We start from the raw sequence: 27,737 nt of genomic DNA, 5'->3' as shown, positions 1-27,737 counted from the left end.
TCTAGCCTGCTCACTCCTGTAGAAGAGCTTGAATTTATTTTTTTTAAAGATTTTAATATTTATTTATTTGAGAGAGAGAATGAGAGAGAGAGAGAGAGAGAGAGCATGAGGTGGGGGAGGGTCAGAGGGAGAAGCAGACTCACTGCTGAGCAGGGAGCCCGATGTGGGACTTGATCCCGGGACTCCAGGATCATGACCTGAGCCGAAGGCAGTCGCTTAACCAACTGAGCCACCCAGGTACCCCGAAGAGCTTGAATTTAACATGAACCTTGAAAGGGTGCATTTAGGAGTCGGTAGGTAGCGGGGCAGACTAACATGGTTAGGGCATTTGCAAAGAGAGGGGACAGTATAAGCAAAGCACTAGGGCAGAAAAGTACAGGGTATGAGGCGCAAGTGCAGAGCATTATAAAATAAGACTGGAAGGGCGCCTGGGTGGCTCAGTCGGTTAAGTGACTACCTTCGGCTCAGGTCATGATCCTGGAGTCCGGGGATCGAGTCCCGTATCGGGCTCCCTGCTCAGCGGGGAGTCTGCTTCTCCCTCTGACCCTCTTCCCTCTCGTGCTGTCTCCCATTCTCTCTCTCTCAAATAAATAAATAAAATCTTTAAAAAAAAATAAGACTGGAAAAGTACATTGGGATTTGATTTTAGAGAGATTTAATGACAGTTTGCTTGGACCTAATTCTGTAGGCATAAGGAGCTGTGGCAGATTTTTAACAGGAAGATTTTAAAAAGGAAATATGTGACAGCAACTAGCAGCAGCTAAAATTTGTAAGCACATATTGCATGCCAGGCACTTTTTCTAAACCCTCACCACAACACTTTGAGATTAGTACTACTAGGATCATATTTTATAGATAAAATGGAAAGCCCAGAGAGGTTAAGTAACTTCCCAGCGTCCACAGCAAATAAGAGGTAGACCTGGGACTTGAAGCCAGAAAGTTTTATTTGAGAAATTTGGGTTTTGAACGTGGTATTGACGAATAGGATTCAAGGAGTCTCTGAGCTTTCTGAATTATTTGCGAAGTGTTAATATATGTGAATGTCTGATTTGTTTAAGGAAAATCTATAGCTTTAATCCTGTAAGAGGACTACACCAAAAAATGTTAATAAGGACTCTAGAAGCACCCTGTTTTGCTCTCACAAGTTCCCCGGTATAATAGTGCATTATATGGTGATCGTATGCTTATGCTGCTTGTTAGGTTTGAAAAATCAAAACACTCTCTCACTGCTGAAAATAAAAGGAAATGTTGAAAACAGTCGGCAAGAATTAGTACTATAAAGTGGCAGGCTGTTCCTTGATTTGTGAAAAACAGAAAATGTCCAAGAAGGTCTTTTTTGAAGGTAAACATGAGCTATCCAGGCCTTGGGACTTTTGTGATAACTTGAACGAGAAGAGAGCCTAGCTCTCCATTGGGCAAAAGTTATTCTTTTAAATTTCAACAAAAGCTAAATAAACTCCTGAAATCTGAAAGTGTTTAAAAAATGCCTATATGCTAGTCTGCTTTCAACTGGATCAACTTACAGGTAGAGGGACTTGTGGGATGAATATTTATTAACCCATGAGACTGAAAATTCCTTGCAGCCCGTGGTGAATCGAAAGGCAGGTGCCAGTATGAATGAATGAATCCAGATTAGAGAACTGCCTAGCCTATATCATTAGGGAACTCAATACCTAAGTTTCGTTTAAAGATTTTAATGCTTTAAATATGTACATCTTTAAGATACTATTATCACACAAGTATAGCAAATATAGTATTTTATTTTCATAGCAAAGTTCTGGATTCCCTGCTTACCGGAGTTTTTCTTAATATTTTTCCCATCTTTGTTTCTCATTTTCTATTTTATATTTTTTTCCTGGTCCAGTTGAAAATAAGTTACCAATACCGTGATGCTTCACTCTTAATTTCCTAAGAACCAAGGACATTGTTTTACGTAGCCATAATAGTCTTACTATTCACAATAAAATGATCTAAGATACAGTCCATATTCAGATTTGTCCACCTATTAAAAATTTTTTTATCATAGTTTTGAGAACTTGATGAACGATTCATTGAAGGATTATCAATAGCAATTGGTCGTCATGTCTCTTTGGTCTCCTTTGTGAATTGTCTGGTCTCCTTGACTTTTTTCTCTTACTTGGTATTTCATGGTGTTAACATGTTTGAAAAGTCTCAGGCGGTTGTCTAGAAGAATTTCTTATATTCTGGATTCATCTGACTGTTGGATTCCTCATGATGAGATTGAGATTCAGGGTAAACACACAGTGCTAACAGAAGGTACATGCATGATGTTGGTTCGGCTGAATTGAATCATTTGGTTAGTTAAGCTGGTGTTCACCAGTTCTCTCCATTGTAAAGGTACCTAATCCCTGTGATAACTAATAAATAGTCTGCCAGGTAGTTCCCCGAGACCATATACGTGTCTTGTTCTCTAAGAGCCCATTCACCCAATGGTTTTAGCATTTAATTTTTTTAAAGTTGTTATTTAAATTCTAGTTAACATACAGGGTAATATTAGTTTCAGGTGTACAATGTAGTGATTCAGCGCTTCCATATAACACTCGGTGCGCATCACAGCAAGTGGGTTAGCATTCTTTTTTGATTCTTATGTGCATCTGTTGTTATGGTGGTGGTTGTGATAGGGTACTAACTTAATTTGTGGTCACTTTGCTGGAGAAAAATTCTCCTTTTCATCCCATGCCTGTTTGGGTAAAACCTAGGCCCCAGAGACAGAGGGGCAGTGGAGGTGATGAAAGGGAAACATAAAAACAACTTTCCAAGCCTGTATTAACGATGAACTTGAACTCGTCATTGTTTTCCTTTGTGAGTGGGTGCATGGGAAAGTTCTGTGAGGAGAGGGAGATCTGTTTAGTTGTGGGGATTTGCACTTAAAATAATCAATCTTTATTGATACAGATGAGGACAAATTAAGTTAAATTGCCATTGTGATTTCCTTCTAGACCAAGAGAATTCAGTAATGAGTTTTCATTAAGCAGCCATAATCTGAATAGATATTTGATGTGTACCCTCCCATTTGAAAATGCCTCAGAAATATTTCCTTGGGAAGCATAGTAGATTGAAATCCAAAGGGCATCAAAACCATGGAATTCCTCTGAAAGGTGGATTAGTCAACAAATTGTTTAGTAGGGGAATTTCTTGATCTAGGTTTATAATCCTTTTGGGAATTCATCTTAAGGCTTTTGTACCCGCCTGACTCATGACTGGCTCGCTGAGTGATTGGGTGTTATCTGATGAGGATCTTCTTTCACTTTTGTGAAAGCAGGGTGTTGTTCTCTTTGTTGGGGGATGAGGGGGTGGGGGGGTAGCGGGAAAAGCTTGACTCCAGGCAGTGCAATATAAAGCCTCCTCATCCATCTTGAAATTAGAGAGTACACTGCATGCAGTAGACCTTCCACTTGCAACTCATAATGAAAAGACTTATTTTTGAAGGAGTTAGCTATCCCTTCTGCCGAAACAAAACCATTCTTAACTCTTGGGGTGAAAACCCTACCAGGCAGTCTTAGGAATTCGTTTATAATTTGTTTCATTTTTCCTTTCATTGTTTGATAAGAGGATTTTGGACACGGTTTTTGTGACCAGGTAGATCTAGACCTCTGTATCCTCGGGAGCCATGAACTTTCACATTACGTTAAGTCTGAAGAAAATGATTTTGCCTTTGTTTTGCTGGTATGGTACACACACTTTTTTCTCTCATTGAGATCCTACTGAGTAAGAAATTGACATGGGGCGGGCTCTAAAATTTACATTCGTCTATCTGATTCTGTGTGTGGAGAAAGGTGAATACTCTCTACGTTTGCTTGATAAGTTTTCACTGTATTCTGGCTCATTATGATGTTATAGATTCTAGAATATGAATATTTAAGGTAATACTTTGCTAGTTCGAGTAGCTGAGCTTTATGGGTTTCAAGGTTGAGCAGTTGACTTGAAGGAATGGTTTTAGTTTTGTGTATTGAGATAATGGGAGTCCCAGAATGTATTGGTTAATTCGATTTGCATGTGTTTGCATTCGATGCTTAAGGTTACAGCAAAGATAGGATCTTTCAGTGACCACTTCCGTTTTGCTCTCAGTCCTTTTGATGTATAGTGGGCCTCCTCCAACCCCAGCCCCATGTATGTGGGAAAAAAGCGGAGAACCTGGTCATAGTTCAGCGTGTAGCTAATAGCCTCATAGCATATTTGACACAATAATGAATGAGGAGGTATTGAAATCGTTCCTATTTTTAAGCACTTTGACTTGCTTTCTGAGATGTAGCATGATAACCCTAAAGAAATTTCAAATTCTAATTCTTTACAGAGAATATTTGTTATGGTAAAGGCTTATAAAAGACATTGTTTGAACTTTAGAGCTAAACCTCATACCCATCAAGCAGGTTTATATAACACTGAAAAATAAGCACCGCTATGTAAGAAATCTTGCTAATGAACAGGGCTTCTTATTCACCATGGGCCATCTTTTGAGGTAGCTCATTTTGGTTGAGTTTTTCTTAGAGCTTGGCTTAATTATTAGGGAAAAAGTTAAAATAACAGAGCTCTGGTTACTAGTGCCATGGTGTTAGGAGATGTCATCTTTTAGGCATGTCATACATCTAGTCTAAAGCAACATTAAGGCTCCATGTATGTTTGTTGAATTAACATTTCAAATTAGTCGCTAACTTCCCCGGGTGTTATGTTTCTCAGCCTGTGGGTCATCGCCTCTCTTGACCTTCCATGGATTTCTGTTTTCTTCCTGCCTCCCCTCTTTCTACTCCCACGCCTGCTCTTAACTCTGTCCGCCCTAACTTTTAACTTCAAGAATAGCAAATCTAAGCTGTTGTATTTCACTTTTTAAAAAATTATATAGGAAAAAGTTGAAAGAAATAAGATATATTAAAATCATTTTAAAAATTCATATAGCCAGACCACTCCATACCAGACACTGTGTTAGGATCCTGCCGTAAAAAGGCACTAAGAAGTTAGTCTGTAGGCAAAATAGTTACATGAAGAAACTGAAAAGTACAAGTCACGGGGTGAGGGTGGCAGGATGGGGACTGGGGGATGGCTTAAGGAAGGATGTGGTCAATTTTAGCTGGAAGGATAGTCCTTGGCCTCATAGTAACTCCAGAGTAGAGTCTTTAAGGAAAAATTCCCCAGGGAGTGTGTATGTGTGTGGGGGGGGGGGACTTGAAAAGGCAGTGGGGGGAATTCTCCAAAAATGGAGAAAGTAATCCCTGTGTTTCGTGTGTTGGCCCTTACTGTTGGGGAATGTGGTGAGTATAAGATCTGGAAAGGGCAAGGCTTTGTGAATGCTACTAGATGTGGTGGATATGCTGTAGTTGGGAGAGGAGGTGCCTGGGTCGGATCTGGAGGGAAGGGACCGAAACCCATGAACAGGGGCCGGTAATGGGACTCAAAGTCTTGGTGAAGTCAAAGAGAAGTGCAAGTGGAGGAGGGCATTGGAGGGAGCCAGTCAAATGGGAAGCTGTTCTCAGAGAGTTGGATAAAGTGAGGAGTCTGTCTGTGAAGAAGCTCAGGACGTGACCATGAGCATATATTGCTAAGAAGGCCCTGTTGTTTGATTTTTTTTCCCTCCCATCATACTGTCATTCCTTGGGAAATATCATCCCCACTGTCTCTCACACGTAACCAGTCAGGACTGCACAATTTAACACCACACCGATTTATCCAGCAGCTTCAAGTCCTCCACCTTTAACTCAAGCAACCTCAGACATGAAACTTTTAACAATCCACCTCCTCGTGTTGAATTGATTATTTTTTAGGACTCAGTGTGTACCTCATACAGACTATCACCTGTAACCTGTTCTAGTCATATGTTTACATGGCTTTATCTCTTGACTAATGAGCTGCCTGAGCCCCAAGGATGGATTTTGTTTTTGTAAGTTGGAAAAGTACTTGGCACTTCTATGTGCTAAATATTTGTGGAAGGAAGGAAAAAGAGAAGAAAGGAGAAAAGGGAATTGAAATTGAAGAAAGGGAGGAATTTGAGACCAAAGAATCCCATGCTTTAGGCACATGAACTCTGCAGGTCATGTAGGCTGGTAGCAAAAGCTGAAGAAGGAGGGCTCTTGGGTAAGCCTGTGGGTGGGTAAATGAGAGTGGTAGTGGTCGTGGGAAAGGGAGTTGATCTCAGTAAAAGGGAGAGGTCAGAGCAAAAGGGTGAGAGATGAGTGCAGTCTTCCTTAAAGAAGTTGAAATTAAGAGGAAAGTTTACTGCCAATTGTAAAGGAATTTCAGAAGACACAGTGGGGAATGGACTGGGAGAGGATTGCTTGAGTCAAGATCTGCAGATACCCATAACTTTGGGTAAATATTGCTTCTGTGTGGGAGATGTTTCAGTGAGAATTACTCTTAAGCTCTCACTCTGGGATGCCCCTGGGGTCGAGTTTTCTGGGGAGATCCTCTGGAAAATGAATAGCGGCAGCAACAACGAAATTACCATTATCTCACTCGTTCTCGCAACAGCCCTGTGAGGTTCATATTATCTTCCCCATCTTCTGAACGAGAAGGGTTAGACTTGGAGTGGTTAAGTAGACTCCCAGTCCTCACATACCTCCTGAGCGAGCCACTTATTCTAGCCAATGCAGCGCACACTCGAACCAGTCAGGTCCCCTGGGAACATCAGATCCGCCGTCTGAACTCCTGAAACACGGCCAAACTGAAATCCGCTTCCTGAGTGACTCAGGAAGTGACTCTGTCACTTCAGTGACTCTGCCAGTTGTTCGAGCCCTAGAAGTTCAACCCAAACCATACTACCATCTTGGGACTCTGATGGGTTATACTGCTGCCTTCTGAAAATGGGCATTTGGGTTAATATTAAGATGAAAATATATAAAAATAGAGTAAAATACAGTAAGAAGGGAGGAGGAGAGCAAGAATGCCTTCAAATTAGGAAGGACAATACTTCTTAAAATTCGCAGAGAATATTCGTCAGTCTTCTAGACGACATACAGACTTTCAGCCTGCGTCACGATGGTGGGCTAGAAGAGGAAGACGTGGATAGTAAGAGTATGTGTTATATTTATTAGAAAACAACTCATGGGGATTGTAGAATAGGGGCTATCAAAAGGTTAAAACATCTGGCGATAGAGGGTGTCTTAACTCGAGGGCATTTGAGGTTGGATTCGCTTGCCTCTGTGAGAGAGTCTTTTCTTTTGTGCCAGCTGTTGGGGGCTCTCAGTGGCCTCCTCGGGGTGTGGTCTCCTGAGAAGCGAGGTGAGGACTTGCTGCCTTAGCCAGCGGAAGACCCCCCTGAAGTTCACACAGGAGAGGGCCCGTGTGCTAGAATGAGCGTCCCCCTCCTCCGGCTGGCCCGATGAGACTGAGGAGGTCTCTGTAGCGCTTGTCCTTTGGCTGCCAGTTGTCTGGCTTATCATCTGCCAAGAAAATGAAGGAGTTAAATACGCATAACCCAGACAACAATGGGGCCAATATTTACCCACTTACCGAATTCAAATCCTTGTCAAAAATAATCCAACTATAAATGCAAAATTTTAATACGTCAACAAAACACACAGGGCCAGGGGGTGGGATGGGTATCATAACTGTTAGTCTTTTCTTAACTTCCCTCCCCTCTTTCCTCCTTCAGTGCTCCTCAGTATTTTCCCTTCAACTCTACCCTGACCCCTTTCCTTGCCTTCTCTCTCCCTCTCCGGGCTGAGTCAGACACTGAGGGAGGCTGGCCTTGCTTCAGAGCAGGGAGTAATGCTCCATGCATTTCAAACTGCTCCCCCCCCCAACCAGGTCCAGCCCCTTTTTGCCTGTGAGGCATCTCTCTGCTCACCTCAGCAAGTTCATGTTCCCGAAGTCTTGGAGGAATCTGTGGAAACTGGATGATCCCTTTATGTTGGCAGGCGTGGGGCAAGTCCTGACAACTATCATGTTCTTGATGACTGACCTGAGCTATGTGTGGAGGGGAGCTGCTGCACAACTGGAAATCTTCCTCCTGAGCAGATCCAGGGAAGGCAGAGTCACCACCTTCCTCGTCTTTCTGATTTTCTAGAAATTTCTCAAGCTTTTGCACTAGACTGTCCAGTTTGCTGAGAGTCGGTTGTGTGTTCTCTTCAGGGTACTTGTCTATCCACTGATGCCTTCCAGTTATGTCCCAACTAGCTGTGGAGTCTGAATTGTTAGAGCCTATGTCAACATCCCAGGCCAGGGTGATGCTGAGTTTGCAGAACTGCTTTGGGTCGTCCCGAATTTGGTCTCGTCTCCTCAGGAGTCTGTCTGTACTCTCAGTCCTCCACGTCCCTTGGATAGGAGGGACAAGGGTTGAAGGACCCTTGGGAGACACGTGTTCACAGGAGGTGGCGTTCTCATAAGAGACGGTGTCGTCCCAGGGGAAATAACCCACAGAGAGGCTCAGGTTTGATTCAGAGCTGCAGGCTGTGCCGACTGATCCGTCGCTGCTGCAGGGTGAGTGTGTCATATTGTTCAGGAATTCGAATCTCAGGTCTCCCTCAACTCAGGAATCTTCGAAAGAAGGGAAAAAATAGGTGGGATCGTGGAGGAGAGGGAAGTCATGGTACTTAAACAGTAACATTATTCATTCCTTTTTCTATTTGTAACTATGCCGTTCCGGTAGAAGTTCTTCCTATTTTTGTATTCTTTAATGAAGGACAAAAAAGGCCACCCCCTCCCTTGAAGAAATGTCTTTCTTTGTATGGCAACCCTCTCAACTAATCCTCTGCACCTGCCACCGCTCGTCATCTGTCTTGCTGCAGTTGAAACAGCTTGCGTTTTAAAAGAAAAAATGATCATTGTATAAAATTTGAAAAATACAGAAAAGTATGAAGATGACATTAAATATGCTTATGATCCTCCTGTCCAGAGATACGGATAACCATCACTGAAAACATTTTGGTGGATTTCCTTTTCTTTTTCTTTATACGTACATATATGTGTACCCGTGTATTTGTACATATACATACACACATATACTTATATGTGGATGTCACATCATCTATTGAAGCTAAGATTATTATATTTTGTGGCATACCCTACAGTAAACATGTATATGGCTATTTTGTCATTTTTAACGACTTTCTTATTGATGACCAGTAAGTGGTTGTTATTGTTTTAATAAATCTTCAGCAAACCCCCTTATCAATAAATCCTCGTGTCTCCCTCTATATATCTGTGGCTTTAATGGATCAAAGATCACTGATAGATTAAACTGGAGTTGATATCAAATTGCTTTCCAGGAAGGTTATAGCCATTTAGATGCCCATCCTCCCACCATCTGTTGGCACTTTTTAGTGCAGCTTTTTCCGTGATGCCCCAGTAGGTACGTGGGGATGGGAGAATAACACACACACACGCGTACGCACACTCTGTCATGCCCTGCTCTGGTGACTGCCCACATGAAAAAGGTGCCGCCGGCTCCTGAGCCCGAAACTGGGGATGTTAGAAATCCTTCAGGTCCTGACTCGTAGTGGCTACAAGTCCAACTGCCAGAAGTCTGTGTTCCAGGACTGTTGGTTACTATGGCAACACAAGGCCCCAAGTTAGAGTCAGAAATGTGGGAAGAGAAAAAAGGATAGAAAGCCACAAGAGCCATCCCCTTGCTTGCACACTATTCTGTGCTCATCCCCTCTTGGGCTAAAGAGGATCCCCCTTGAGGGCAGAAGAACAAATGCGATGGCAGGTCTTTCCCTCCCGTCACGTGACTGTGGAAGATGGCTCCTGTCTTAAGGGAGTTTAGAGCCTGCTTGCTGAGGCGGACCTAAGCAGCTTGTTAAGGACAGAATGGTAAGTGCAGCAACAGGACGTAAAAATAATGTCAGGCGAGAACGAAAGGAGGTACCTCACGCAGCCAGGGTGAGATTGGGGTGGTGATATCCGGAAAGGCCTCCTGGAGGAGAGTACTTCTGATCTGAGTATTTATGAGGGAGTAGAAGTTGGTGAAGTAAAAGGGGTAGAGGGGCGCCTGGGTGGCTCAGTCGGTTAAGTGTCTGACTCTTAATTTGGGCTCGGGTTGTGAGATCAAGTCCTGTGTAGGGCTCTGCGCTGAGCGTGGAGCCTGCTTAAGATTCTCTCTCTCTCCCTCTCCCCCTCCCCCTGCTCGTGCTATCTCTTTCTTAAAAAGGTTGGGGGGTGGGTAGAGGAGTTGGCGGAGAGGGCCTTTCCGACAGAGAGGACAGCTTGAGCAGGGACCCCCAGGTGAAAAACAGCTGATTGTGTGGGGAGATCAAGCATGATGAGGTAAATGGGGGTTGGTGAGATCATGGAAGGCTTTCCACCCCTGTTAGGGAGCTTAGATTTTATCCTGTAAGGCTGTAGTCAGGATGGTGGTATTCATTTATCAGGCATTCTTCCAGGTAATTCAAAATATATTGAAATACTTGGCACGATTAAAACAAAACTTACAATGGACTCGGCAGCATGGATGTTATTGGTTGACTTTCATGAGAATAGGATCAGTAGGTTTGCACGGGGCTGAGGAATGAGAGGAAAGAATGTGAGAAAGTGAGTACGGACTATACTTTAGAAATGTCTGAATGAGAAAGTAAGAGAAGGAAGCAGAGTCGAGGTTAGTTTCTGCACCCACTCCACAAATATAAAAGGGGCAAGGAATCGATACGGGGGGAGAGTTTCAAAATATAAGAGATTGCTGCTTTTGGAGAGAGTAAGGGTGGGATTCATGGCATGGGTAGAGGGATGGGTTATTCCCTGATATTAGAAGGAAGAAAGTGAAGATGGATATAGAGAAATTTGTAAGAATGCAATGCTGACGACCTCCATTTTCTTCTTTGAGTTTCCCAGCTAGGCTTTTGTCTTATTGCAAGATTAAGTCTGCATTCTACCCCAATTCTGTTAACTGGAAAGATCTCTGTCCAGTTCTGTTAACTGCCTCCAGTAACATGAGGTGTCTTGGTCCTTCTAAAATTGAAAGCAGTATCCCTTCTGTTTACCAAGCCCTCCTACTTCCCAGGCTGCTCTTCCCTTAACCACTGTTGTGAACCCTTCCCTTTCCAATGGCATCATGAAATTATTTGGGAATTGGTCAGATCATAGCTCCACAGTGATCCAATCTGGTCACTTTGCCTTCATTGCTCTAGTGTTCTCAGTGGGTAAGCCATAGGTGGAGGTAGTAAATCTTTCATTGTTTCCAAATGTGCAATTCTGAGGACAAATGTGGGTCATATAGGATTAAAGGCTCTCAGTTGCATAGACTAAACCAAAAAAACTTTTCTATAGCAAAATCATCTTGATAAACTCGGTATAGCAACCTCCAGTCTGGTGTAAACTTTGAGGCTATATGATACTGCTTTTTGGTCAATTCAGTGATTTTCAGGAAGGGACTAGGGCACCTACTCCGTTTCTTAGAGATAAAGCCCATGTGTACTTTGAACAAGTATATTCTTAAATTAACATTGCTTAGATTTGCTTTTGGTCCATTTTGTAAAAGTTTTAAATAGCGTTAAGAGAAACCATAAGGTTTTTATATTTATCAAAAAAGACGCATGGATTTAAACGCGCGCGCGCACACACACACACACACACACACACACACACACACACACACACCAAAAAAAAGCCAAGAAATACAAGTCTGACTTAAAAGAACCTCTCAACTCATTGGAATCTATCAGTTGCTTAATATCCTTTCCAAATATTTTTCTTTCTTTATTTCCTTTTAACAAGATTACATTTTTTTGAAGATTTTATTTATTAGAGTGTGCACAAACAGGGGGAGGGGCAGAGGGAGAAGCAGGCTCGCCGCGGAGCAGGGAGCCCGATGCGGGGGGCTCTGGGGGCTCGATCCCAGGACCCCGGGATCACCAGCTGAGTCGAAGGCAGACATTCAACCGACTGAGCCACCCAAGTGCCCCTAACAAGATTACATTTAAAGCTTGCTGTGGCTCAGGTTTTTCACTGTTGTACTGGTTTAAATTTTAGGTTCTGTTAAATAAGATTCATTTTAGGCAACTGTGTTTCAGGTGATGGAGTTGGGGAGAAAAACCATATCTTCTACCCAATGGCTGGCGAGTGACCACAACTCCTATTAGTGCCTGGGGACCTAGGTTAATCCCAGGGGGGTGGAATCAGGACCTACAGACTCCCTAGGTTTTATTGAGCATTTACTACATCCCAGGTCCTGTGCTAAGCACTTTATATGTTTGTTTAATCGTCACAGCAGCCCCATCAGCTAAGTGCCATTATTTGTTCTATTTTACAGATGAAGGAACCAAGGCATGAGCAGTTATGTAACTTGCTCACATTCCAAGATCGTAAACCCTTAGACCCTGGATTTAAACGTAGGAAGTCTGGCTCTAAAGCCCATACTCTTACGCTCTACACAGTCTTGTCTCTCAGGGGACTGACCTCCTCCCTCCTCCCTGGAAGATCCCTGGGAGAGTTGACCCAGCCCAAAAGCAAACCCGTGTTCTGTCTCCTTGAAAGAAACCACTTTGAGTGGAGCTGTGTGTTCTAAGAGACATGCAGGAGGTGTGTGTGGTACGTGGGACTGGCCCAAAACAATGGCATCCACATTTGGTGTGGGCCAAAAGATTTAAAATGGGTGTTCAGCTTCCTCTTTGGTATAATGAGCCCTGGATCACTCTGCTCTGGCTTTTTATAAAAACCCCTGTGACTGCCTCCCAGAGCACTGGGAACCTAGAAAAGCATTTGTGAGTAGCTTTCTTTCCGTGAAGGTAAGGGAAAAGCCATTTGTGTTACTGTTACCCATGGAAATGGAACACTTTGAACTAAATATAAACATTTAAGTTGGAAAAATTATTTCCCAGCCTAAACCACCAACATTTAGAGTGATCCTGAAGATAAAAGAGTTTCAAATGGGGGGAGCCTCAGAAAAGATTTGAAAGTTTATTTATTTATACACTGTTCTCTCTCTTCCGTATTTACATATACATGTGCAATTGATACTTGAACAACACAGGGGTTAGGGTACTGACCATCCCCCCCACAGTTGCAAATCTGAGCATAACTTTTGGCTCCCCAAAACTTAAAATACTAATAGCCTTAAGAGATATTATATTGTATTGGGAAAAAAAAAGTCCATGTATAAGTGGACCTGTGTAGTTCAAAGCTATGTTGTTCAAGCGTCAACTATGTGTACATATGCATACATATATTTCACTTTAATGTACAACTGTGATAGTGAAAGTCTCTGAAACTCACCTTCTCTTGTCCCAGAAAAAAAGGGCATAGTTTGATATATATATATATATATATTTTTTTTTTTTTTTCATTCAGCCAACCTTTTTCCGAAGAAGCAGTGACCTAGAACTTCTTTGGGATGCCATGATGAGCAGTGTAGTCAATTCTAAAAGATGGCTCAGCTTTCACCTGTAGTAAGAGATCAGGGGATTTTTGGTTCTTAATTAGCTTGTATTAATTTCTTTAAGGCCTTGATTTGATTTGCTGGTCAAGCTTCTCTTGGATCACAGTTAATCTAAATATAACATGCCTCATCATCACCTTTTCTCTTGAAGTAAAATCATCCATAGTAAAACCTCCTGAGATTTTTAAATTTTTTTATTTTTTAAAAAGATTTTATTTATTTGAGAGCAAAAGGGAGGTGGGGGAGAGGGAGCGCAGACTCCTCACTGAGCAGGGAATCCAACCCACGGCTCGATCCAGGACCCTGGGATCATGACCTGAGCTGAAGGCAGACACTTAACTGACTGAGCCACCCAGGCGCCCCTAAGATTTTTTAAATGATAGTATGTCATGAATTTACAATGTTGGGCCTGAAGCTAGTAATAATGGTAACTTTAAAAATTGGAACACTTCCTAAAATCCACTTGGCTTGATAGGATTTGGACCTAAATAGACGGAGTAGGAAGTTTCTAATTTAGAAGTTAAGCTACTGTTAGGGTTAATTTTGTGTGTTGTCTTCACCAAACCACAGGGTACCCGGATATCTGATTAAATATTTTTCTGGGCGTGTTTGTGGAGGTGTTTCTAAATGAGATTAACATTTGAATGGGTAGACTGGGTAAGGCAAATAGCTCTCCCCAGTGTGGGTAGCCATCAACCTAATCTTTTAAAGGCCTGACTAGAACAAAAAACTGAGTAAGGAAGAATTTGTTCTGACTGTCTTTGAGTGAGGACATTGGTCTTCCCCTGCCTTTGGACTCAGACTGGAGCTTATTCTCTCAGTTCCCCTGGTTCTCAGGCCTCTGGCCTTGGACTGGAACTATACCACTGGCTCTCCAGCTTTCAGATGGCAGATCTTGGGACTTTTCAGTCTCCATAAATGCATGAGCCAATTCCTTATAATAAACCTGTGTGTGTGTGTATGCATACACATATACATATATTTACTATTGGTCCTGTTTCTCTGGAGAACCCAGTCTGATATAGCTGCTTATTTTTTATCTTTTCAAATTATGAACTGGTTTAACAATACAAAAATTATCACAGACTCTGTGATATGATGCACTAAGGACACAGCATCATTTCTGTGGTAGTCTTGCCCATAATGCATTATCACAGCCTAAGAATGAGACAGTATCAGACAAGCCCTGATTGTGAGCCATTCAACAAAATAACTGACAAGTGCTGAGGTCATAAAAGGAAAGGCTGAAAAACTGTCAAAGACTGCAGAACACCAAGGAGAAGTAACAACTACAAATGTACTGAGGGGAGCACCTGGGTGGTGCCGTTGGTTAAATGTCTGACTCTTGGTTTCAGCTCAGGTCCTGATCTCGGGTTGTGAGGTCCAACCGCCTGGAGACCCGTGGGCTCTGCACCCAGTGGGGTGTCTGCTTGAGATTCTCTCTCTCTCTCTCTCTCTCTCTCTCTCTCTCTCTCTCTCTCTCTCTCCCCCCCTTTCTCCCTCCCTCTCTCCATCCCTCTGTCCCTCCCCCCTCCAAAGTAAATAAATAAATAGAAGAAAAAAGTACTGAGGGATTCTGGGTAGGATCCAAGAATAGGAAAAGGACATTAATAGAAAAAGTAGAGCGATTTCAATATGTTCTTTATTTTAGTTAATAGTTTTATAATGGTATTATATCAAAGTTAATTTCCCTGTTTCATCGTTGTCCTGGTTGCACAAGATATTGGTATTAGAGGGAGTGGGTGGGGAGATGAATGGATACTGTGTTTGCAACTTCTCTGTAACTGTAAAACATGGTCAAAAATAAAATTTTTTTTTTAAAAAGTACATAAAAATATAGTAAATAATGTAAGAAACACCTATCTACTTACAACTCAGTTCGGTCAAGTCTTAACATTTTTCTATATTTAATTTAAAAAATTTTTTATTTATTTTAAGATTTTATTTATTTGAGAGAGAGCATAGCTGGGGGAGAGACAGAGAGAGAAGCAGGCTCCCTGCCAAGCAGGGAGCCCAATGTGGGGCTCGATCCCAGGACCCCAAGATCATGACCTGAGCCAAAGGCAGACACTTAACCAACTGAGCCACCCAGGTGCCCCTGATTTTTTTAAAGAAACAAAACATTCTACATAAAACTTAAGATCCTTTGTATTCCTCCCTTTTCCCTTCCCAATTTTTCCCATGATCACTCTCTTGAATTTGATGTTTATTCGCCTTAGACGTATTTTAATATCATCTTTACATGTTAATATATTATTTTTGGAGACAAAAACTGATGTAAATATGAATTTAATTTTAATACTACTGAACTTTACACTAAAAAATGGTTAAGATGGTAAATTTTTTATTGTGTGTATTTTACCACACACACAAAAAAAGTTGGGGTGAGGGAACCCAGTGTAAATAGACTACAAGAGATGTTCTTTAGAAAACAGGAAGTCCCTTTATTCCTGTAGCTTGTTTTGTTTTATAAGAATTATTGTGACAAGGGCATCCTTCTTCCAAACCAAATTCTTAGCTGAAATATTTAGTGTTTATTTTGGGGGGTAGGGAGAGGACACTGTACAATTTCCTACGCTCTAGTTACAGGTTTATTCCCAGACAAAACCTTATCAAAGTTCATGTACCTAATTCAAGGAGAATGGTGTTTTGGTGTAAAGCAAAGTTAAATGTTATTAAGCCTTTACCGATGCTGCATACTCTGCTGGGGGCTTTCACATGCTTGGTCATTTAATTTCCATGACAACTGCCTGAGTTGTGTATTTTTATCCCAATCTTAACTTCTTGTACAGTTCAGATTACCCAGATCTGCCTTCAGAGTCCAGAGGCCCTCTGGAGGTAGGCTGCTGAGAACTAGCCCCAGCTGATTATACAGCTGGTGGACAGTGGCAGTAGATGAGGGCTATAGGTCTCCCATATGCAAGCATTCAAGAGCAAGCAGGCACAAAAACTGCACACAGCCTTCTTTTGTAAGCTCCATAACTGTGCCATCCGATAGAGCAGCTACTAGCCACATGTGGCAATTAAAATTAAAATTAAATTAATAATTTGGTTCTTCAGTCACACTAGCCACATTTCAAGTGCTCAGTGACTGCCTGTACCTAGTGGCTAGCTTATCACAGGGCAGACAAAACATTTCCAGCATTGTAGCAAAGTTCTGTTGGACAGAGCTGCCTTAGAAGGTCTTTATACTGTGTCCTTTTGTGTATTTGGGTAGCACTCTGAACAAAAAGTTTCCTTAGAGGCAGATGGGACAATAGTCTAGCATCAGGATTTGACTTTCTTGTCAGGATCAGGTGACAATATTTCCTCCAAAGCATCTAGAAAGAGGACTGGTGTCAATCTTCAGCAAGGGCACCATTTTGAAAAGTTTAGACAACTGGGTTGGATAGATTCTTATTCCCACTTCAGCATAAACAGAATATATCCGTACAATACTTATAGCCCACATGAACACCATTTGATTGATGAAAAATCATTTGTGGCAGCCATTAGACTAAGCAACAACGCCCCGGTGTTCAGCAGATAATTGACTTGATTTTCTGTTTACATGAGCTTTTTTTTTTTTTTTTTAAGAGAGGGCTAGAGAGAGAGGTGGAGTGGTGGGGGGGAGGAGCAGAGGGAGAGAAAATCCTAAGCAGGCTCCACACCCAGCACCGAGCCCTATGTGGGGCTCGATCTCACAACCCTGGGATCATGACCTGAGCCAGAATCAAGAGCTGGATGCTTAACTGGCTGAGGCCACCCAGGCGCCCCTATATGAGCTTTTGATTAGTCATTCAAATGCTAACTGCCCCCAGAGTGTAGGTTAAAAATAATAATCCCCTTTGTGTCACAAGTGCCTAGGTTGAAGTATTTTGAAAAATAGCAGGCACTGTTAACAGCCTGTGTATATTTCTGTCTCATTCAGTCCTTACAACAGCCCTTCTCTTTGGCATTGTTGATATTAACTTCATTTGGGTCTGGCTTTAATTCCCCAGGGGCCTGTGGCCAGACTCTTGCATGATGGAGACGGTTGCTTCTTTATTTGAGAACTAAATGCAAATTATTTATACAGTTGCCAAACAGGCATATAGCCTTTCTTGTTTTATTTCCTAATGTCAGGGCTTATACTTACCTTGGGCCAAAATTGGTAGTGCCTCACACAACACCAAATGTGGGGAATCCATAGTCTTCTCCTAGCTCTCTGTTAAAATACTTCCTGTACTTTTCCAGTTTTTATTAATTTAACAACTGTGTGCCTACCAGTTGGGTGCCTATCAAATTCCACGTCACTTCTAGCAGCAGCAGATCCATTTTTAACTTGGCTCTGCTTCATCTACAAACTAGAGATAATCTTTTCTTGTAGAGTTTTGGTAATGATTAGAGATTATATATGTGGAATGCATGGTAAATGGTTGTTTTTTTTTTTTTTTTATTCCATAGTTAAGGAAATTGAAACTACTTCCTCTTTCATTGGCACTGCTTCTCTGGAGAAAATGTTTTTATTTTATTTTAAAATTTCAAACATAGGGGTGCCTGGGTGACACAGTTGGTTAAGCGTCCAGCTCTTGGTTTTGGCTCAGGTCATAATCTCAGGATTGTGGAGACTGGGCCCTTGAGTCTGGCTCCGAGCTTAGTGAGGAGTGTGCTTGTCCCTCTTCCTCCCCCTCTGTCCCTACCCTCACTGTTCATACAGTGTGCCCTCTCTCTTAAATAAATAAATAAAATCTTTAAAAAAAATTTCAAACATAGACTTGTTTCCAACTCTGTGTCTCAGAATCCTGTGTGCATTTAATAACTATACTCGTGTTTATATGATTATCTGACCATCTCCTTCCCCTGGGCTGGAGTTTCCACAAGAGAAAGGTGGATCCCTGTGGTTGTCAGGCAGTTTCTACATCCATCAGCTTGGTGCCTGGTCTGTGAGCCCCTCCAGGATTCTGATGGTCATAAGGAACCACCGTAGTTATCATCCTTTCTCAGTGTTTCACTTGGGAACTGCACTGGAGACCTTCCATTTCTAGTACATTTTCCAGTCAGGGTGGAAATGCCTGGAAGGGATCCTTTTGGGGCTAAGCAGAGGCCTGGTAAAATGAATCCCATCCAATTTGGACATTTAGTTCTTCCTTTGCCATTATTCTGAATTGGGTAGATGGTTCTCTTGGTGGAGAGAGTTTTCCACAAGAAATCTTTGGGGTGGAGGATGTAGACTACTTCGCAGGTGCTTTTAGTTATCTCAGAGGAAACAAGAAACTGTTTGTTGGCATTTTACTAGTTGGCATTTTCCTGCAGAGCCTAGTTGGCATTTTACTACAGTTCCTTAAAAGACTAGCAATAAAATGCTCAAAATGCAAAGATTGGGTCCCGGTTCTCTGGGCCGTTGCAAAGGAAGGGGGCGGGGGGAGGTGGGACTGAGGTATAGAAATCTAGGGAAATGTGCTCAAGGTTGATAATCCAGAAGGACCCCGAGAGCTCAGAGGTAGAGAGACTAGCATGCAGCTCCCAAACTAACCCAATGGGAGAAAATATGGATAGGAGGTGGCCTACCTTGTTTTCCTTAAGTTCTGGGAAATCAGAAAGATGGTATGCCGTAACTGGAGAATGAATAAAGAGTGAATGTGGATAGAAGCAGAAAATGTGAATACCTATTACAAATAATGATTAACTTCATTTTAATTAGAAGGGAATTAGGAGAAAAGAAGAATGGGAATAGGTGAGCCTAGGGTGGGGGCTTGGAGGAGATGCAGTTTAGATGTCTTGCTGCCTTTCTCTGGCCATTATCATTAGTCATCACAGAGCTCCCACTGGCAGACATTGCCCGTGGGCCCAAGCTTCCTGCCCTTGCTCCCCCTCCTGCCTGTAAATGCTTTTTATATGTCTGTCCAACCTTTTCTCAGCACAGATAAAGCTTTCTCTCCACTTCCTTAAAGCTAAATAAAATTAAGCTACAGTAGGTTCCCCACCTCTGGCTCAGATCTCCCGCAGCATCTTTTTTTTTTTTTTTTTTTTTTTTTAAAGATTTCATTCATTTATTTGACAGAGAGAGACACAGCGAGAGAGGGAACACAAGCAGGGGGAGTGGGAGAGGGAGAAGCAGGCTTCTCCCTGAGCAGGGAGCCCGATGCGGGGCTCAATCCCATCACGAGCCAAGCCGAAGGCAGACGCTCAACGACTGAGCCACCCAGGCGCCCCTCCCGCAGCATCTGTGAGTAGAGCTGTTGTGTGTTTGCACAGTGGTCTCCATTCAATGATGAACCACTTGTGCGTGCTTCCTTTGGAAGACAGTTTGTTACCCAGAATCCACTGGTGGTGGTGGTCCTACCAGCATTGGAACTGGTTAATGAAAATGACATTGGTTAATGAAAACTATAGGAAATGATCAGGCAAGGCATTTCCAGATCTTTCAAAGTTAAAAAAAGAACTATTTTTAGAACAGCACAAGATGATTATGGAAAATTAGAAGATAGAAGACAAAAAGAAGAAATATTTTTTAGAGACGACCAAAAGAAAGACTAAAGGGTTAGAAATCAGATCAGTGGTTGCCAGGAGCTGGGAGTGGAGAAATGATATCTATTGCAAGGGGAGGAGAGGGAGCTCTTTGGGGGCTAGAAATAATCTCTAAAACATGGCCCAATAAAAATGTAGTTTGAGCTGCAAAGGCAAGGCAGTAACTTTTAATTTTCTAATAGGCACATCAAAAAAGGAAAAAGAAACCAGTAAAATTAGTTTAACTATATTAATATTTAACCCACTATATGTAAAATATAATTTCACCATATATTGATAAGATCTTTTGCTTTTTTTTTTAACCAAGTCTTTGAAGTCTGGTGTGTATTTTACACTTACAGTACCTCTAATTTTTGGAGGAGCCACACTGCAGGGGCTCAGTAGCCACATGTGGCAACTCTAATGGGCAACACAGTTCACTGTTTTGGTGGTGGTCACACAACTGTGTACATTCATCAAAAATCATCAAATCGTATACCTAAAAAGGGTGACTTTTGCTGTATATAAATTATACCTCGATTAAAAAAAACAGACATTTTCCTGTTAGGCAGAATGAGCCATACAGGTTCCTTTCATGAGCATCTATTAAAATTATTCCCTTAAAATGAATCTCAGAAATAGAGTTTGGCAATTTTTTTAAAAAATAAAAGTGAAGAGCATACATTAGAACCACCCAAGACAAGTACTTCTCATAGATTTCAGATGTGTATGTGTGTCTATGTGCCAGTTTTTCCATTACAAAGTTTAGAAAGAGTGAAAATTTAATTAGACAGGGCTGCAATTTTTAAAAACAGATTTGCATGTGTTTGACAAAAAAAAGATGAGCACAGATTGTTTTGAGAAAGACCCAATGCTAATTCTAGGAAAGAGCTTGTTGTTTTCCCTTCTGTTTCATAGCTACTTCTCTTGCAATGGTATTAAAAACCGCCTGTCTCTGGATGCCTTTCTGCTTCTATTATATAACGTGCTTTGTAGTAACTAAATTTTGACTGTGGATCTGTCTGCAGGCATTTTTAGGGTGTGGGGGTTGGGGTGGAGCTCACTACACACTTGGGAGGAAGAGGTTGTGGGGCAGTGGGTTGTGGGGGAGCAAGTTTCACTTTTATAACTATAGGCCAGGAAATATTTTTGGCTGTGCAACAATGTGTCAGTAGTTATAAATAATTTCATTTGTTATTTGGCAGCTATATTAGTGTTTTCTTTTTGCACCTAAAATTCCCTGTTTAAATTTTGTTGAAGCTAATGTAAACATGCACAATTTACAGTTGAGTAAGTCTAAGAGAAATAGGTGAAAAGGATATCTTCTAAATGGCCGTGCAAAGCTCCAATATCTGGGCTGAACAAGATAAAAAGATTAAAAAAAAAAAAGCTAAAACTCATTAGGTCTGAAAAGCAAATTCTGTAAGAGTAGGCTGGGAAAGACAGACTGATAGTATATATAGAGCATGGAGTGTGATGTTGTTGCTTTAAAACTTTACAATCTATAGAATACATTTAGGAAGTGGACCATGGGTCAGGAACCAAATAAGCTCTTCTCATTTTGTTTCAACTTAGTTCAGTGTCCTGTGCTCAAGAAGCAGTTAATTTAAGTCTGCAGTTCTGAAGATAACAATTCATCTACAGCAAGACTGAGCAAACTTCAGTGTGCATTGAAAATGCATGGCCCTGTGCCCAGAAATTTCTAGTTTGAGACTAGAAATGGGGCTCAGTATCTGTACTCTTCCCACGTACTTCCAGTAGACTCCACCTTGAGACACACTGATTTAGACCAGCCGCTTAGACTTTCATTAGGTTTTCTCTGTATATTAGATACTGATGATTGCAAATAAAACGCAGGTCCCTGTTGGGGACGTGCTATAGCTTGCAATACAAGGCGGTATCCCAAGCGGTGCAGCCGGTAGGAAGTGAAGGAACTCAGAGCAGGAGGGCAGGGCCATCGACAATTGACTCAATGATATAGGCAGGATTCAGATTAGAGGAGATGAAATTGGGTATCCAGACACCTTGAAGGAGATAGTGTGGCAGTCAAATGAGGAACGACGTCACCTGGGGAAGGAGCTTTACGTAGACACAGACTGCTGTCTTGGAGTTCCGAGGAAATTTTAACAGGAAAACGGATTATGGGCATTAGGAAGCAGTTGTGAAGGAAATGTAATTGATAGTGGTTCCTAAACTTGGTTGTGCACCCAGAGGACTTGTTAAAGCACTGAGCGCTGAGTCCCACCCTCAGAATTTCTGAATCAGTAGGTCTGGGTTAGGGCCCGAGAATTTTAATTTCTAACAGATTCCCACGTTCTGCTCAGGCTGCTTCCTCTGGGGACCATGCTCTGAGACTCACTGCTCTTAATGAATTTGGTAACACTCTTTCAAAAACCTGTAGATGAGGATTGGAACACATTGTGGGGGCAAGGTGGAGGACGGGATGGGAGCCACAGTGTTTTGTGACCTAGAACTCCTACCAGATAGGCTATCTTTTCTTCCCTTTCTTCTGAGATTTACTCTCAGAGCAACTGGTCCAAACCAGAAATACTCTAAACGTACGGACAAGAATGTGGTCGTGGAGAGTAATTTGAGAACTATGGTCCTAGTCTGAGTATGGCCAGAGTGCTTCTAAACTCTGATTAAAATTGTGTTTCTATGATTTTATTTTAAAAAAAGCAAAAACATATGGTATATCATACTTTAGTACCAGTGTTTACTAGAAGACATAGTAACTTGCTGTTTTATGGAAGTCTCGACTCTTAACACTGAACTCGTGAGCTTAATCCCTCAAACTTGCTTCTCCTCCTTTGTTCTTTACTAACAGCATCATATCTGCCCAGTTTTTCATGGCCTACGCTGGGAATCCTCCTGGACATCATTCCTTCTCTCTTTCACTTTCGGCTCTGCGTCTGTCCCTTCATTCACAGAGCCCTGGTGATTCCGTGTCCTGGTTTGTCCACCCCATTGCCATCTCTTTGTCTGTCAACCAACGCTCTCCTGTACCTTCTACATCCTCTCTCGCTCCATTCTGATTCATTGTCTACATGGAGCCAGAGAGAACTTTCTAGAAACACAGACCACCTCAGGTCACCCCTGTGGTTAAGACCCTTCAGTGACATTTCTCTGTATTTAGGATCATCTTTAAATTCTCAAAATGGCCACCGTCAACATCTCCAGCCTCATTTTGAGTCACGCCCTCTTTGTTCTGTAAACTCCAGTCCTACTGACTATTTCACGTCCTGAACTAAACATGTTTAAAAGCATTGCCCTTTGCTCAGGTGATTGTGGACCTATATCCCAAGGATATCCACGGAGAAGAAGGTGAATGTGGCCCTAGTCCTGAGAGAGCTTTTGTGTAATTAGAAAATGGTGGCCCTGCAGGCAGATACAGCCTCTGGGCCCGAATAGACCAGATTTCAGCCTCCACTCACCAGGGCAGGGCACCCTGTGCAGATCACAACCTGCACAGCCAGAATGGTGACCCTGACTCAAGATGTCAGTTGGTTTGCTTCCAAACTAAAATAGGTCTGTTTGTCCTATTTAGAAGCAGAATCCTGGACAACTTCTGGAAATCCCTGAAAGCCTAATGATTTAGTAGTGATTGCAAATGTGAGAAGACTTTTACCATGAAAGCTATAGAAATTGTTGCTTGCATGACGAGGGTACATGTATGTGTCTTCCCAAGCTGGCGTGGCTGCATCTGTGCTGCTTGCTCATAGTTGTATCTCACAGTTGAAGGTCAGGAGTGATTTATAATCTAGAATGTCTCTATCTGCTAACCAGGGAAGCACAACATTCTTTCATATGGCATGTTTGCTCTTGTGAAAATTACTTGAAGTATTTGAGACCTGGCAGGAGAAGAAGTGGGAGGGGACCTCGTTCTTGCTAGGCATGAATCATCTTATAAACATTTAAATTGAACATTTTATTAAGCAGTTTCATTGTTGGTACAGATTCATCAATTCATCAATCCTAGATTGATGTACACGTTAGATATCCACACGTCCTCTGCTGGGATCCTAGCATAAATCCTCTCTGAACAAACACTGGATAAATATCATTATGATAATTTTGCCTTTGATTTGAGAGCAGTTTTGTTTCTTTTTTTTTTTTTAACTCGGTGTTGAATTTTTTTTTTTTTGGTCATTTTTCAGAATTATGGAAGTGCCTAAGTATTAAAGGGGTAGGGGAGGGCCGTGAGGGAAAGTATGAAAAACAATCACATATCTTCAGTACCTTGTCATTTCAAACACTGATGGGCTCTCTCTGAGAGAGGTCATTGCCAGGTCTCTCGGTAGGAATAGAATTTGAATCTGGGAGCAAATAATTGCTCTGTAAATATTTGCTATGATATTGAAATTGCAAATATGCTGTCTCTAATCAAATTAGCTTATCACATTTGTTACTGGGTCATAAAGGCAGTTGATCACTGTTGTCGCTGAAAAGAATAGAATGTGGCCAGCCCATTGTTGCCTAGAAAACTTATTCTTCAAGGTAGAGCTGCAGCTGGATTTTCCAGGCCAGTTGCACTCTAAACTCTGCCTCATGGGATGCACTGTGCCTTTGTGATCCTGGGTCATCTCACCCCTGGCAGTTGGCCAACTTGCTGCTGCCACAGCTCAGTGGCTTTTGTTAGGCCTCAGCTCCCCATGGTCGTTTGCTGGGGCTGCCAAACAAGGTACCACAAATGAGGTGGCTTAAACAACGGAAATCTATTCTCTCACAGTTCCGGAGGCTGAAACTCCAAAATCAAAGCGTTGGCAAAGTTGGAGCCTCCTGAGGGCTGTGAGGGAAGGAGCTGTTCCAAGCTTCTCTCCTTGGCTGGTAGACAGCCATCTTCTTATGTTTTCATATCGTCTTCTGTCCCTGCTTGTCTGTGTGTTCAAATACCCCCCTCCTTTTTTTATTGGGATACCAGTTATATTGGAATACGACCTGCTCTAATGATCCCATTTTAACTTGATTATTTCTGTAAAGACCCTATCTCCAAATAAGGTCATGTCCCGTGGTCCTGGGGGTTAGGGACTTCAACATAGGAGTTTTGGGGGAGACACATTTCAACCCATCACACCACCTATACTTGAGCCTCCATATACATTAGCCTCAGAAATCTAGCTGCACTTAATTGTGGAATATTCTATAAATCACCAAAAGAAATCTGTAAACTGCTAAATCTTAGCTCCTCTTTTTCCAATCCAGCAAGAGTGCCTTAGTGTGGATGGTGCAGGTTCTGTAGTTCATGATGCTCTCCCTTCTGTTCATTTCAGGAGTCATTACATCCAAGTGTTAGGTAAAGGAAAACCAAGATGACAGCAACATCTTAAGCAAGGGGGCTTCAGCTGCTCCCTTTCTACCAGAATCCGTGACCTATAAAATGTCTAACCCGTTCCAAGTTCTGAGGATCTAAGATATAACACGTTGATGTGTAGTGTGTTTTTAGTTGACGCCTGTTTTAATTACACCATCTTTGCATATCCTTTAGTTTCCATATAAACCTGGTTTGGCTGAGTGGTTTTGACACTCACGGCTCTCCAATGCTTTGGACTGACTGTTTATTCCAAAAGCTTGCAGCTGAATTTTCTGGCAAGTCATTGTGATACTATCCAGTGATGACTTCAGAGATGGAGGTTTTTTGAGCTGAAGGAAGTCTTCCTTTTCTCCTCTGGGCCTGTCCCAGTTTCTGGAAGATCAAGGCTTCTGCCACGCCTCTGTCTCTGTAGACACCCAGCCCCTGTCATGTTTGTTTACCCCATCTGTATTTTTAGGTTTTCCCCATTTCCCCGTTCCCAGGCGTGTCTTGTTAGTGTGACTGTCGTGTACCTTCTTAGGCTTCTGGGCTTTGAGTCATAACCCATACTTCATTTCTCCTGGCCTAAGAGACCAGGATGGATAGGAACTTGTCTCCCTTTTCTACTAAATGAGGTAGATTTTGTCTCCCTGCAGGTCTGTTCTGAAATGCCAGCAGTCTGGGGGTGCCTGGGTGGCTCAGTCATTATGCATCTGCCTTCGGCTCAAGGCAGGGTGATCCCGGGGTCCTGGGATCGAGCCCCGCATGGGGCTCCCTGCTCAGCGGGAAGCCTGCTTCTCCTTCTCCCTCTGCTGCTCCCCCTGCTTGTGTTCCTTCTCTCGCTGTGTCTCTCTCTGTCAAATAAATAAATAAAATCTCAAAAATAAAATAAAATCTCAAAAATAAAATAAAATACCAGCAGTCTGTTAGTAAAACTGCATATCCTGCAGGAAACAGAATTTGGGGCTGGTTGGAGACGGCATGGCATCATTGGTCCCCATACTTCTATAAGCCTGTAGCAGTGTGGAAGCCACCAAGGTCAAAGGTCCTTTCTGGCTCTATGTGAAAGTCTCTAGTAATCCTCACTATTCAGATGAAGTAGTAAATTATTTTTTTTAAAGATTTATTTATTTTAGAGAGAGAGGGTGAGCAAGCACAGGGGTGGAGGAGTGGGGTGGCAGAGGGAGCGGGAGAGAGAATCTCCAGCAGAATCCCTGCTGAGCGTGGAGCCTGACGCGGGGATGCGGGGCTCGATCTCACAACCCAGACATCATGACCTGAGCCAAAATCAAGAAGTGGATGCTTAACCGATTGAACCACCCAGGCGCCCCAAGGTAAAGGAGAAAATTATAAAAATTTTTCTAAATACTAATACATATATTCCCCTGAGATAAAAGATCAGTTCTCTATTCTTTCTTTATACAGCTGACACTCCCTTTTTCCTTCCTGTGCTCCCTGAAGAGTGAATAACTTCTGAACTGGGAGTTTCTCACAGGTGAAGGTCCTTGGTCAGCTTAAGGATTCCTGCTCTGTTTTTGCCAAGTCTCTTTAAGAGAGGCACCTCTTGGGGAATTCTCATGTGGAATTGGAACAAACATATGCATCTTTCCTCCACCTGACCTCTTGGTGTTAAGAAAAGATTTGATGAAAGAGTCATTTTCTCTGCCATCCTCATGAGGGATGGGTTTCTTGGCTGAAACAGGTTTTCTGCCACTTGCTACCCAACCCCCATGCCATGGGCCACATGTTTAACCAAACCAAGAAGCAATAAGGATGTCAACCATCTCAGCCTTTAAAATGTTGATTTCTATTATAGAAGTTTGTCTCTGACTGGGTTCTTTCTTTTTTTTTAATTATTATTTATTTATTTTAAAGATTTTATTTATTTATTAGAGAGAGAGAACATGAGAGGGGGGAGGGTCAGAGGGAGAAGCAGACTCCCTGATGAGCAGGGAGCCCGATGTGGGACTCGATCCTGGGACTCCAGGATGATGACCTGAGCCGAAGGCAGTTGCTTAACCAACTGAGCCACACAGGCGCCCCTCTGACTGGTTTCTTTTTCTTTGTGGATCCTGGAGCTGATGTCATACCCATGCAAAGGAAGGCCTGGGACCTCATCTCTCCAGGGGTCCTAGATTTGGATCATTCCAGTGCCAAGAACCAGAACTTCTTTGTGGCTACAATTGGATGAGGCTTCCTGATTGCCAAGCCTGGCTTCCCATTGGAGGAAATCCCAGAGACTCCCAAGAAGCTCCAGAAGGGAGCCCAAACTTTCCAACATCCGCCTGGTAACCTGATGGTTCTGGCATTTGACCTCTTCAAAGAAGACAAGCCTAAGGGATCCCCATGAATTCCAGTGTCCCAGGGGACTAAAATACTCTCCAGGGACGAGGATGTTTTAAATATTTCACCTAGAGATCTGTAGTATCAGGTAGTGGTCCTTTGGCCCTTGACATCAGTCCTCTGGGCTAGTTTTCCACTTTGGCTTAGAGATTGTCCTTGGGTAGTTATACCTCCCTCTGACCTCCTCTCTTTTTAGGGAATGGGGCGATGAAACTAACTTCCGCTCCTTCCTTTGAGTAAATAGCTACCCCGTCTTCTTTGTAAGCTTTGTTAGAGCTCTGTGACTCAGACCTCACTCCACAGGTCTAAGACATT

At 42.4% G+C, this 27,737-nt stretch overlaps 2 protein-coding genes across 13 annotated transcripts in view; one reads left to right on the top strand and one right to left on the bottom strand.

The window, feature by feature from the left end:
* Positions 1-27,737, top strand: part of PPFIBP1 (PPFIA binding protein 1) — a 153,820-nt gene that overhangs the window by 52,487 nt on the left and 73,596 nt on the right. The window contains exon 1 of one of the 12 annotated variants that reach the window (XM_073877787.1): positions 9,544-9,765. The exons of the other annotated variants lie outside the window; for them this stretch is intronic. The gene's annotated coding sequence lies outside the window, so the exon portion shown is untranslated. Of the gene's footprint in view, positions 1-9,543; positions 9,766-27,737 lie in introns of those variants that run through there. 12 annotated transcript variants of the gene reach the window in all.
* On the bottom strand, positions 7,030-9,430 carry CUNH12orf71 (chromosome unknown C12orf71 homolog). The gene is made up of 2 exons (XM_025879798.2): positions 7,799-9,430; positions 7,030-7,391 (listed from the first exon to the last, which is right to left on the bottom strand). Exons 1-2 carry the CDS (start codon positions 8,441-8,443, stop codon positions 7,113-7,115), a joined length of 924 nt encoding a protein of 307 aa, XP_025735583.2. The 5' UTR covers positions 8,444-9,430; the 3' UTR covers positions 7,030-7,112.

Source organism: Callorhinus ursinus, unplaced genomic scaffold (assembly GCF_003265705.2).
Source record: "Callorhinus ursinus isolate GAN/ISIS: 27379988/994484 unplaced genomic scaffold, GSC_fseal_2.0 scaffold27, whole genome shotgun sequence".
In the NCBI taxonomy this organism is placed as follows: Eukaryota; Metazoa; Chordata; class Mammalia; order Carnivora; family Otariidae; genus Callorhinus; species Callorhinus ursinus.
The sequence above is the reverse complement of the archived record's forward strand: the minus strand, read 5'-3'. Positions and strand labels throughout refer to the sequence as shown.

Excerpts from the sequence above, each read along its gene's own strand:
- CUNH12orf71 (XM_025879798.2), bottom strand. The coding sequence starts at position 8,443 with ATGACACACTCACCCTGCAGCAGCGACGGATCAGTCGGCACAGCCTGC. Across the intron at positions 7,392-7,798 it reads GGGAACATGAACTTGCTGAG|ATGATAAGCCAGACAACTGG; the intron begins GTGAGCAGAGAG and ends TTTTCTTGGCAG.